This window comes from Harmonia axyridis, chromosome 3 (assembly GCF_914767665.1).
Source record: "Harmonia axyridis chromosome 3, icHarAxyr1.1, whole genome shotgun sequence".
Lineage (NCBI taxonomy): Eukaryota > Metazoa > Arthropoda > Insecta > Coleoptera > Coccinellidae > Harmonia > Harmonia axyridis.
Window position 1 is genome coordinate 12,392,911 of NC_059503.1, and position 13,617 is coordinate 12,406,527.

Here is a 13,617-nt window from a genome sequence, read left to right on the forward strand (position 1 = left end):
GTCATGATTAGCATTCTGCTCTGTGTATATCTTTCAAACACTTCCATTTCAAATTTCGTGTTTTTCAAGTTATTTAACAACTCACCTAATTTATTGTTGAATTTGAAAAAATATAATGAAAAAAAAACAATCGATCGAAAAGAATCAGAATAAAAATTTGCATTAATGACGGGATGAAAAATAGCTGTATTTAACAGCACAAAATACCTGTAAGTACTTTACTTATTTCTAAAATTAGCAATATGGAAATTTATTTCACCTGCTCCATTGAAATTCTCACATTCATACGGAGTGTGCAGAGGCGTCGCTAGAGAGGAGGAAGGGGGCGCGGGCCCCCACAAATTTTTGCTGCCCCCCTCCTCTGAAATATCACATGTAAAAAAAATACAACATGAATTTAACGTAAACTACATAGGTGGATCTGAAAACTTTGGCCTTCCTCAAAAAAATCCGGGTTCCGTCTTGGCCCTACCTATTCTTGAAAGCTGGCCTCGCCACTAGAAGTTTGGAATTCAAAATTTTTTACAATATGTTTAGATAGCTTCGCTTGGCAAATTTCCGGATAATAATACGAACTGTCATCTAAAAGCAAACCAAGCGTTCTTATTTGATAACTCTTCACTTCATACATAAAGTAGGTTATAGCCCGTTTCAAAATATACAAAAACATATTTTGCTATATAAAAAAATTAAATATTATTCTACTATTATTCGAGTGAGCCAATAAAAAAATATTGATCCTTGAAGCTCAAGAGTACATTCTATGAATTTCAGAACCTCAATTTATATACAGGGCATCTCCTAACAACTCTATTCGTTAGATTGTTCTAAAAAAGTTCTCATTAAAACATTAGTTACATTATCTGAATTCTGAGTACTTTGTATGATACGAAAATGATATATACTCATATTTTATTTCTGAATGTTTTCATGGTGATATGCTGAAATGGAACACCTGTGGAATCATTTTGTGCCATAACCCGAATACACATTCCAAAATATTGATTGAAGCCCCGGAAATTTCACATTTGCGCATAATCAATTGGCGCGCCTTATATTTGGAATATCGGAAAATGCGTATTGGGCCATACTGCTCTCTACTGAGTTTCATCAAAATCGGATTAGAATTATAGAAGATTGCGGACAAACAGACCGACAGACAGACACAAAACCAAAATTAGTTAGAGTGGCGAGAAATGTTTTTTGCAAGAGAAAATTTTCAATTCAGAGACAAAAAATGTTATATCCAAATGTGATCACAAAAAGCTCTACTCTCTATAATATTGAAACGAACTGACAAAAAAGAAGCATTTTAATGAAACTAATTAAAAGATGATTCTCAAACTCCGTATAAACAAGAATATGTCTGGGTCAACTTAGCGACTGTCTACAAGCAGGCTTTATACATGATCAATTTCCGGTACTCTATATTCGCTGAATAGATAGGTATATTCTGAAAAATAACGACTCCTAAACTCCTAATTTCTTTGCAGATCCAAGAAGCAGCTAAACAACTCATGGACAGCAAAATGTTTTACGTTCCTTTCGTATTGAACACTGTCGATCTGAGGTAGTACAAAACCGAAAATACTGCAGAGGTTGACATTAGTTAGAATTTGAGGATATTATTATTTAATATTATCCCGAAAAAAGATTAGTTATACTGATAACAAACGCACATACTATATTGATTGTTACGAAGAACTGATGTAAAATTAAGAAAATGTTATATGTGGATATGACGCTCCTATACAGGCTGGGCGTTCAAGAAGCAACAACTGCCTAGAGAAAAGAGGACCGAGAAATGATCCTTGCTGAACGCCCACGCCCGATCTATCGTGACTATATAATAATATATGAATCAAAAATTTCCGTACGGAAGACTAAAAGTCAAGAATGAAAATGGCGGATTACATTATAATAACCGCTCTGTAAGTCTGAGTAAGTTGCCTTCGAATGTTTTTAGATTGACAACATCAAAACTCCATTTATGAAAAAGAAGAATTTTCAACATCACAACATCAAATGGTGAGAAATAGAGTTAAAAATGAAATTATTTAATTAGATATACGTAGGAGTCGAAATTTTATATACCTACCTTCCTTTCTTTCAACTCTATTATCTATGTATAAATGTTTATTTTCCCAAATCTCTTTTTGAATCTTTGAATTCACTTTCTATTTCTCTGTGTCGTTCTTTTTGTAATGCATGTTCCACTAGTTTATATTTCACTGTTTATAAACGTTTTCAGTGATTACCTTTTAAAGAATTCATAGGTTTTTCTGCATACATTATCTTCGTTTATTTTTAATTTATCCTTCATTATTTTCCATGAATCAGAGTGAAAACGATATATATTTCTTAATTTTGATCTCTGTTTACCAATCTGTCACTGCCACGCGAATGTATTCATTCCATTTACTGCCATTTACATAGTTTAGTAATATTTACTAACGAAAATTGTATTTTTGTAATCCTACTATACGATATCTATAAGAGGAGATTTTGTCTACTGCCAATATCAGATACTTAATAGTTAATCATTTAATCATTACTGAAAACGTTTATAGTTTCCTCTTCAATCGAAGTATATCTACGCTTATTCTTCATTTTACTATTTTCATTTTTCTTATACCTAGTTCCTTTATTCTATAATTTTTATAAATACCAATATGTTGCATGAAATGATGAGTGTTTTAATATATTAATTACTTGTTCATGTTCTTGTTACCAAAGTTTTTCTAATGAATTGCAATCAAAACTAAATTTTTGAAAACTTTTTTTTTTTTAATCATAAATATTGTATTATGTATTTCAAAATACATCCTATGAAATCCTGTTGATTTTTTACTATTGCAAATACGTTTCTGATATATAAACCTTTCAATTTGTCTTTATTTTGTGATCATCTAGTCATTTTAGTGTTTAGGTTCTCAACATATACTAATTAAATGTATTTCTAGAAATTCATCTCATCAGTTTTATATTTGCTGTAAACTGAACAAGAAAAACGCATAAATTTCAAATCGGGTTTTGATGTTTTTAATCATTAATATCTTATATATCTTTATATATTGGGTAGGTACATAAGATGAAGTATACATAAATGTAATAATATACATGAGACATTGTATGAATATGCAAAAAGAACATAACATTCTATCGAAAATATGTAAATTATAAAGAATATGTATATTACTATTTATTTGTTCTTATATTCATACAATCGATCTGAAAGTGTTGTATATTATGACTGCCAATTTTGTATGAAAGTTACCAGTGCTACCAAGTACGTGTACAAATTATTGTTCCTTTTTGTTTTGAATATGTTGTATGATCGTTCATGTTTCAACTTTCACAATATGAATTCGATAATTCTACATATTTGTTAGGAATTATGAAGAAACTCATTTGAAATAATACATATTTCAATATTTTTAAGCTTAAAACATGAATTTAGTTGCGCTTCCAATATTTTTATTGTAAATTATAAAAATTTTATTTCCCTCTGATTACTTCTTTTAACTGTTATCCATAAGAAAGATTTCCAACTTTTCACTACTACCTTCACTCATTTTTCTATTTCTGTATCAACTAAACTTGTATTCTTCTTGAAAAGAATCAAAATAAGTAATTAGATGTTTTTTCAATAATTAGATGTTCTTCTCTTCTAATTACTGGCTTTTTCAGTTTCAAGTAATGATCCTTTTATTTCTCTACTTAAACTTCTTCCACTTTTTCACATCTGTATCTTATTTCTTCCATTTCTCTTTAAATTAACAAATATTTCTTTTGAGATTTTTCAAATTCCACAAATATAAATAATTGTCGAATATTTGGATTTTAACCAAAATAAAAGCTTGAAAAAAATGTATATGAGTTATCATATGTGAACTGAATTTTAAAATTGTAAAAATAATTGTACTTACCGTTTAGATAAAATCAGAATTTGTTGGTATTACACATTCACTTCAATAAGCATGAATGCTTGATTTTTATGTGATATATTTTGGCAAATTCTGATACACATTAAGAAAATGTTTACCTGATGTATAAACATCTTTTGAGTTACCGTTATTTTCTTTATTATTAACACTAAGATTATTCAAGCTTGTTTATTAGAAAATAAAGCAAATTATTATTATCCATGAGGTTTTTTTGAACCCATCCTGTTTCGATATTGTGATTAATATTTCAGTTACTCAACTCAAAAAAGTAAATTCACATCAGTTGGAAGGATATAGAAACCAATTCACTTTCATGAAAACATCAATGTTTTCAAATTATCAATATTTGAAAATGGGTAAGTTAGCCTTTATCTAGATTCTAGAAGATTACAGCCTCCTATTATCTCCGAAAGTTCATGGAAGAGCTTGAATATTCAGAACTTATAAGAGTTCCTAATAATAATAATAACAACAATCTAATAAATTGTAAAAGCTTAGAAGTTTTGTTTATCAAGGTAATTACACTCCACTCAAGAAAACTAGTATTAGAATCTAGAACTCAAACTTCAATGTAAGTGGTATTAGAACTCTATATAGGGTGGCTCCCAAATTTGAGTGGTCAATTGTTATATTACAAGAACTTTGGACGGAGAAATTCGATTCTATTCCACTCAAGAAGGTTTTTGCACAAAGAGAATTTGACTGAATATATTTCATTTATTGATAACAATATTATCTGTATCTAAATAAACTATAGATAAAAAATTCATAAATTAGATCCATATATAATACAAATATATTAATTCCTTCTTATTGTTATTAATCAGAATAATCCATAGTTTTGATAAATTCTACAGCAGCACAAAATTGTATCCACCAATACTGTTCCTCGCCGCATAGTTGGTTTTGATAAAAACTGTTTACAAACTGAATTGTAGAGAGTAAGTTCAAAGGATTAGACTAAAATTGATAAAATCGTTATTAGCTTCCATCAGCATTCATAATATAACAATAAATTAAAATTCATGAAATTTACCTTAATGATGACGAACACCAGAACTGGTGTGAAGTCATCTGCAGTAGTTGAAATACTTTGAGCCATGGAAAGAAGGTCCATAATACATTTCGCACAGTGTACAACACAATTTACTTTGTCTCTAGGTGTTCTGAAAGCACTCATAGCATTGAGAGCATCTTGAGCTGGTAGCCATGGACATTCTCTGAGGTATTTCTTTTGAATCATCATATACTTATGTCCTGGTGTTATAATACTTGATAGTTTTTCAATATGTTCATACAAAACTCTAGAATGATAAACAAGAATAGAATTTTGTTTTTTCAGAATCTGTTGTTTTATGTATAAATTGGTCAGGTGTTATTTTATTTTGTTAATAAGAAACAAATATACACACCTATCTCTGTCCCTATCACCATCCCCATTGGGATAAAATGCATTTTCGTAAACTTTGCTGATAATGTGCCTTTGCAGGGCCTTCTTTATAGTGTTTTTTCGTTCTTTTAGGATCTCTGAAGAGGAATAATACTTTTAATAATTCAATAATACCAAATTATGAAGATCACTTACCATTCCACAAAACATTACTCCTCATTTTAGAATAGAGTTCCGAGTAGAAATTGTTCAGCAGATCGCACTTCTCATCAGATAAACTTTGATGTTTGAACTCATCACAAAAAGTATTCATTTCCATTTCCTTTTGTCTCAGAAAATCATCTACATACAAAATTGCCAAATATTCCTCGCATTGTTCTTTTTCATAGCAAATTTGTTCTTGTAATCTAGAAATGAAAAATTACATTTAGTATCTACTAATTTGTTAATATTTGTGGATTCTTGTATGCCCGAAATCAATCATTATTTATGAACTACATACCCATTAATAAAAGCTTCGCTTAGCAAAAGCTCCCTTCTGGAAGAAGTAAGGTACTGAGTATAAAGAGATCGCTTCATAATGTCATCCTTCATGGATTTAACCAGTTTATTACAACTTTTTTCATTTAATAATTGTACACATTTCAGAGTTTCTGTTATTCTTGCAACACTAGACCATCGCCTCATCTTTCTAGCTTTACCTAATTCAATGCGTAAAATGGTTTCTATTTTGTTCTGGAAGGGCATTCCAGAAACCTATTTGGAAAATGAATAATAAATATAATAGAATGCCAAATAAAAAGATAAAATTATTTTTTTACCTTAATATCACCAGGTAACTGTATAGTGGAGTGACTTAATACCATTCTCAATTTATTCTTGATATCCCTAAAGGTATTGCAACCTTGATTAGAGATAATGGTGCTTTCACTGATACGTCGTACTCTTGAAGTTTTCTGATTTTGTTCATTCAACTTATTGCTACCATTTTCTTCAAAAGATTTTGTACGATATTTTTCTAATATCTGATCGGACGAATCTGGAATGACTAATTTGTACTACTATGAATTAATTGGAATAAGCAAAATGGAATATGTCAATAAATAAGTGATGATAATAACTCATACATCAAATATGATAGGTTTGATGGCAGTGATACTATCTAATTTCAAACACCGGTTATTCATTCTTCCAAAAAAGAAATGAATAATGAGAAAAACAATGACTTACCCAAATTATTGCCAAATTTAACTTGTAGAGATTGAGCTCTTCCACTACCAGAAGCACCTTCTTCTTCATTTTCCATCCTTAAATCATCGGAATTTCTGAAGGATTTACCTCTCCTATTACGAAATCCCATTCTCAGTTTGCCAAAGAATCCACCTCTCTTAGTTCTGTGATCATCACCTAAATACTTCTCGCCTTTATCGGCACTTATATCAAAACTGATGCTTTTGGGTATAGCTCCTGTAGATGCAGAAGTCTTAATGGTACGAGAATTCACAACTGTTGGCTTTTTATTCATCATATTGCCTGGATTTATGTAGTTTGTTACACTCAAAACAGAGAGTTCACTTGTACTTTCGGAAGGAGTGGAAGTAACATTAAGACTGCTTTCAGAACTGTTCAACCACTGTTTATGTTCCCATTTCTCAGAGGTCTCATTGTTAGTCTTATTTTCTAAACTATTACTACTACTACTACCGCTTGAACTAGAATTTAAACTACAGTTGCTCAGAAGAATCTCATTAGCTCTATCCTCGTACTTAGTAGTGTTTTCTTTTATATAAGATAAAGATACCTCATTTGTTTCATTTTCCATATTGTATGTTTTTTGGAAACCATTCGCTCCCATCATCTCCTTATTGATAGTTTTTTGTACTCTACTAGAAACAAAAGAGCAAGTAGAAGATTGTGTTGTTTTCACCTCAGATGTTTGTTCGCTATAAGTTAAGGTATTTTGGGTGGAAGAAAAGGGTAAGGGTTTGAAGATAACATTGGCATTGCTATCTTTTCTACTGTTCTTCTCCATACTTTGAACTCTTATACGAGCATTTTCTTCCATTCTACTCTCCAACCTTCTCATTTCTTGGAAATTAGATGCCAAATTTGATTGATTCATGAAGGAGTTTGATGAGCTGGATAATCTACGACTGCCTGGTGTTAGGTTTTCATCTGTTTCTGACCTAGTGTCATCTGAGGGGGCTATGCTATTTGTGTCATCTGATTGAGCAATACTTCCAGTATCATCGTTATCCACATCTATCAATCTTTCGGTGTCTGAGGCCATAACATCTGTGGACCACGCACTTTCGCTTTGTGTCTCTGATACATCCAGCATATCTTGAAAACATCAATTTTTATAATATAACAGCATCTCACACTTTTGCATACAACTGCTGTAAGCATATTCAGAGGTTTCTCAGTCTTAGATTGTAACTCGATACTGAACTTCTCCGACCTGGTTGTTTTTGTCTAAAAATAATATTTGAAATTTCTTCATTAGGTGGAGTCGGGATAGATGGTTCATATCCTCCACTGCTGATTTAAATCAAGTACAATCTATTGCTGGAAAGTAACAGCAAGAAACTTGCTTAACACAGTTGTAGGCAAAACTTTAGTTGAAAACTCTATTAGACCAAGCTAGACAGCTTCTAAAGTATTCTAACTATGTTGAAGAATCCAAGTCTATCAAGTTCAATTTATTCATCATAAAATTCTCATTCATTCAGATAATCATATGATACTTACTCATGGGAACTTCAACAATGGGTTGATCTATCAAGGAACAACATTGTTGTTCAGTTCTAGAGTCATTTGCATCAACTGCCTCATTATCTGACGCAAGTACATCTGTACTCCAAGTTTCAGAAATTAAAGATGTGGTTTCATCTCTGCCAGGGCCTGGTAATTTAATTTCGAATTTACAGAATTTATCATCTATCTCAGATCTAATTTGTCGACTTAATTGTGACTGTTGTTGCAATTGAGCATTATCGGCTTGTCTAATTTCAGATGAGGCTCTGTCATCATTCTCGTTCACCTGAGAGCTTGGAGTGTCACGTCCTGAGATGTTAGGTGTACCTCTACCTAAAAGACATACACAATTAATTGAAATGTTAGCAGGTACTCACTTTCACATTGAAAATTGCTTCTGTTGTTTACCTGAAACATTGGCAGACAACATATCTGAATAATTATCATTTTGATCTTCATTTTCCATTTCTAAGCTGCTTGCAACAGAGTGATTACTTGCTCCTTCTGAAATTGCCTCTAAATTATCAGAAGTATTTCCAATAGATCCTTCATCTTGATATGTAAAGCTAACTTTATTTGATTCATTGTTATCCTCACTTTTCTCGAGGTCTTCAGAAACATCAATATCTTTTTCAAATGAATTCGCATTATCTATTATTGCTCCTTCAGAAAGCATACCAACAGGTTCTATACTGTCGGTTCTTATAGAAAATAGCAAAACAATATTAGGCACGGTCTGGAATTCTTCAGGTAGTTTTGAATTTGTTCGAGTAACTGAAACAAATAAATATAAAGATTAGACCTCCCATAATTTGGCTTCAGAGTCTACCAAAGTGAGGATTGCTATCACAAAAAATTTTTTGATTTTCAATTTCAAAATAACTTGCTCATGCGTCAAATTCTGATGCAATATTGAGATTAAAATCTATAATATGCTGCATACTGAAAGTTCTCAGTAAGACTATATATTCCTTAAAATACTTGAGGGTGAATAGCTGCCAAACATTAATGCTTATATCAAATTTTTATCACTTACCTAGGGATAATAGATTAGATGATCTCTTAAAATTAATGTCAACATTCCCATTATAATGCCTATTTTGTTTAGGAGTTGAATTTCCCATGGAGTCTAAGCTGAAGGCGGATATTTGACCAACTATTGAATCTGTTAAAATTGGATTGCTTTTATATACCTCATTCTGCATTATTTCATTATGAACTCTTTGAAGGAATGTAACCTGCATGTATAAAGATAATGAAAAAATGATCATTGTTTTGAGAATATTTATTACACAAAATATATAAAACAAACTTACCAACACTCTAATCTCTTGCTCAGTAAATAAAGCCATATCTCGAAAAATAAATGGTGTTACATCTAAAAATGGAGCACTATTGTGCTTGCTTTCACTAAAAATATCTTCCATCAGCTGCACAATAACATCTTTACTTATTAAATCATAAAGATCTAAAACCCTTAGGTCAGGAGATTCATGTTTCATTAAAGCTAAATTTTGAATAATTTGACCAATTTGCATTAAATTGTGCCTTGAAACAGTTGTAATTTGAACATCGCAAATTCCATATTGTAATGGATTCACAATTGCAGGACATATAAACATTGTAAAAATAAGTTCTGTAAGAACTGCATTTGCCTGAAACAATATTGAATTAAAAACTAATTTTTGAGAAAGTTGAATGGTTGTTAATTTGAAAAACCATAAAATTTGTTTGACCAGCTAACAGTACTTAGTACATATTATTGGAAAAATAACTATAGATTCTCACCTCTTTTTCATTGAAAGAATCTGAAATAAGTTTGCTAATGTGATATGCAAGCCAAGCAAGAGGCTTAGGAAAACTCAAACTGTTTTCCTTAAAGCCTGAAATGAAGAAATTTGTTTCTTCAGCCAATTTTTTCACAACTACATTCCTATATTCTTCAGGACTACTAAATAAAAGTTTGATATTTTCTTCTTGATGGTACCTAAAGCAAATAAATATTTCAGCTTTATGAAATGTTATCGTTCAAATTGCTTAGTATTGAAAAACAGAAATTTTTTTCACCTCATATCACTTTTATCTGGATCTATATCCAAATAATAATCGATCGTTAATAATCTCAATATAGGGACTTCAAATGCTCCACTCAAAAAATACTTGGCAGACAATAAAACTTCATGAAACATGTAATATAAACATTCAAATGAATTTGATCGTTGTTTCAAAGCCCTAAAACAGATTTACTATTCACAGTTGCTCACATCGCCTGTTTTTCTTTTTCTAACCTCTGAGGTTTTTCATTTCTGAACAACTGATATTTAGCAAGTTCATGAAGTAACACCAACATATAATTTATATCTTCGGGAAATATCAGTGAAGCATACAATCCAGAAACAATGCTTTGCATTATACTCAAATGTGTTTGATCATCATTCAATTGTTCACCAATTATGAGCCATTGTGCAAGTTGTTCAGGTTGTGTTCGCAAAATTTGCAAGAGAGCTCCTAATTTTCCTGCATTCTGAAATATAATAGGAATACCAATAATATCTTTATATGGAATTTTGAAGTATGTGCTATATCTCATTAATTTTGTATGAAGAAAAATTTTACCTGGAATCCAACTACATTCTTAGCTTCAGCAAACTGAACTGTGCCAATGGAAATTATTTCATGAATATTTTCAATTGTGAATTCTTTTTGAGGTAGCAGAAAAAGGCGTTTTTTTGTAGTTATCCATGTAGACTGCAAAAGTTCCTCTGTTTTGTTTCGAACCTGCAGGTTTGAAATATTAAGTTTAACCAAAGGAAAAAAGGAGTTCAAAATTGAAGAAAAACCAAAAATGTTATATTCTCAAATTTAAATTTTGATGAATACTAAATACTGTAGAGCACAAACCTTTTCATTCAGTTCTTGCAATGCATTTTTCTCAGATGATATATAAAGTGCCTCTTGTCGCAACTCAGAAATGAATCTGAAGACATTGGAATCATCTGTGTCTTCACCAGAATCATTTTGCATTATGGTCCTGTGATAAATTGAAAAATATTTTTAAATCTGTAGGAAATACCAATGAGATAACTTTCGATGTATTATAACAATGGAAAAATAATAGAAAAAGTGAAGATGCCTCAAATTCAAAATTATTAATTACTCTCAATAATATTTTCAACTGAACTTCACTATTTGCACATTTTTAAGTTGTATATTCAAATAAAAAATGTTCAATGAAAACATATTGTTATACCTGAATAGTATAATGTAAAACTTATTTTTATTGATACCAATTATTAATATAGTATTATTGCATTATTTCAGAAAATGAATAATAATTATTATCAATAATAATTTAAAACTCGTATGTATGATGAGTTATGACCCATTAGAAGGACTGAATACATTTTTGGTGCTTAAAGAGAATGACTAACTAGTAAACATGAAAATCCCATCTCTGAATCATATCCACAACGTTGGTACTCCTCAAAACAGTATTAATCATTAAACTCAAAATCTTTATGATAAGTATATAACAATGAAATATCTTCATTCAATGTTATTTAAGTTTAATTAAGAAATATTTCATTAAATAACATTGAATGTAGATATTTATCAACATTCAATGTTATTTAATGTATCAATGTTATTTTGTTTGAAAATAATTTTTTATCTAGTATATGATAGTATATTATATATGAGGATCAACAATGTGAAAGTTTTTGATGATGATCAATTATTATATGTATATATAATTAAAAAACTAAGAGTTAATTTGTTGCAAATATAATTAAAATGAACTCTAAAAAGGATGTTTTACTATCACTACATTGCAAGCGGCAAGCGTAAAACAATGTACAAATTAATTTATTCTAGCTTACTTTCTAGTATTCACACTTTATCATACAATTTGTTGATTCATAAATATATAAACTGCGCTGTTTTTCAAATGATATTTCAAACATGCATAAACAAAAAGGAGCCTAGAATTAATTGAGGAAATTGAGTGGGTCTGCTAATTTAATTGTGGATATATGTAAACTGTATTTCTACGAAAAAAAAGTTTGAAGCTTATTCGAAAATTTTGAAGAAGAGATATAGATATTATCCTTCACAACAAATAATGAATATTGAAATTTCAGCAATAATGATCAAACTGTTCTTGTTCTGCTAAGAGGTAATGCCCAATATCCAATTTTAATAGAAATTATTTCTATAATTGTAAAAATTGAGATCACTATTATTGTTACGTTAATTCAGATTATTCTGGAAGAAAAAAGCTGTCATCATTTTAAAGTCCTCAGTTAATTCATGTTGTTAATACTAATGTTGTCAATATCTACAAGAAAAGAACTATAATGAATAATTAGTGATCTCCATGTGGTTTGTTGATGTCAACTTTCACCCATTTGTCATTGAATTCGAGCTTATTTTACAACCAAATCAAATGTACACTGATTGACAATGCCTCACTCTTTTCCTATAGCTTTTCTGAAGATCTTATAAATACATAGATAATTCACTAGAATATCTCGCACAATTCACTCTACGAATTGGTTTAATAAACATTATACTTGTTTTCCAAATTGATTCATTCACCTAATTAATTGATGAGAAAGCATGGAAAGGATGTGCTTAGTGAATCCCTCACAGGATCAACACAAGAAATGTTAAATACGATTTACAATTTTGCTATGGAGTTACTATGTATTTTAGCAAAACAGTATTATGAATTGTAAACAATGTTTATAATTGATTTCACCTTATTGAATGGTTCACAATGATATGTTACGGGATTTAATAACTCAATTCTTTCTCATTGCACATTAGTTCATTATTTTTTAATGTTTGCATTTGCGAAATAAGATATATGTACTTAATATCACTTTTCTATACACCCACTAATTTCTAAGAATTAGATCAAATTCTCACTGGGGGAAATAAAATCACACAATAAGAACTCGAATAAGGCAAATTCTATAGGCAGAAATTATTTACTTATACCTTTACACAATAAATGTTATATCACTAAATACACGACAAACACAAAACCCACTAGAATTAAATATTTTTGTTTGGATTATTGTTCTCATAAGAAATTTCTTTTGATGAATTGATTGACTGATTTGTGATGATGACGACATTACACATGGAACGTTCCATTTTCAAAACTACATGAGGCTGTGTTCCATTAATTAATATAAAACTAGTTTTCTTTCCGTAATTATATTTTTACCAAGGCATCTAACCTAACTGCAATTCTATTAAATATTTTATCAGCAGATGGAGCACCAATAGTATTATCTTAGTGACATCTGTGTGTATTTATTCTAACTAATATTTAGTTTCATACTTCGTTAGCAAATGGCGACAAAGACAATCACAGAATACTTTCTTAAACTAAAATGTAATATGGTACCTTCCTAGCAGATGGCTTTTCATTGGAATTTAAAAAAAGGACCAAATTTCAAATGAGAGAGAGGGAGTCAATAAATTTGAGGAACTAGGCAATTATTCCGGATTTTT

At 30.2% G+C, this 13,617-nt stretch overlaps 2 protein-coding genes across 7 annotated transcripts in view; one reads left to right on the forward strand and one right to left on the reverse strand.

Annotated features, from left to right (window-relative positions):
• LOC123674470 (hormone receptor 4) overlaps positions 1 to 4,144 on the forward strand; it is an 80,522-nt gene extending 76,378 nt beyond the window's left edge. For all 4 annotated transcript variants that reach the window (XM_045609347.1, XM_045609346.1, XM_045609348.1 and 1 more), the window contains one exon: positions 1,494 to 4,144. In XM_045609347.1, the coding sequence (XP_045465303.1) occupies positions 1,494 to 1,574 (81 nt within the window). In that variant the 3' untranslated portion in view covers positions 1,575 to 4,144. The remainder of the gene's footprint in view (positions 1 to 1,493) is intronic.
• A 500-nt stretch (positions 4,145 to 4,644) lies between these two features.
• On the reverse strand, positions 4,645 to 13,251 carry LOC123674471 (GTPase-activating protein and VPS9 domain-containing protein 1). Of its 3 annotated transcripts, none has more exons than XM_045609353.1 (17): positions 13,096 to 13,251; positions 10,996 to 11,125; positions 10,711 to 10,872; positions 10,383 to 10,618; positions 10,162 to 10,326; positions 9,883 to 10,081; positions 9,411 to 9,749; positions 9,131 to 9,332; positions 8,503 to 8,868; positions 8,089 to 8,427; positions 6,568 to 7,680; positions 6,159 to 6,376; positions 5,840 to 6,093; positions 5,533 to 5,744; positions 5,360 to 5,474; positions 4,984 to 5,251; positions 4,645 to 4,907 (listed from the first exon to the last, which is right to left on the reverse strand). In XM_045609353.1, exons 2-17 carry the CDS (start codon positions 11,116 to 11,118, stop codon positions 4,767 to 4,769), a joined length of 4,452 nt encoding a protein of 1,483 aa, XP_045465309.1. In that variant the 5' UTR covers positions 11,119 to 11,125; positions 13,096 to 13,251; the 3' UTR covers positions 4,645 to 4,766. The 3 variants fall into 3 exon arrangements, with proteins under 3 accessions (XP_045465309.1, XP_045465307.1, XP_045465308.1); XM_045609351.1 differs by having other exon boundaries at positions 6,159 to 6,385; XM_045609352.1 differs by lacking the exon at positions 13,096 to 13,251 and adding an exon at positions 12,854 to 13,072 and having other exon boundaries at positions 6,159 to 6,385.
• Positions 13,252 to 13,617: the final 366 nt, after the last annotated feature.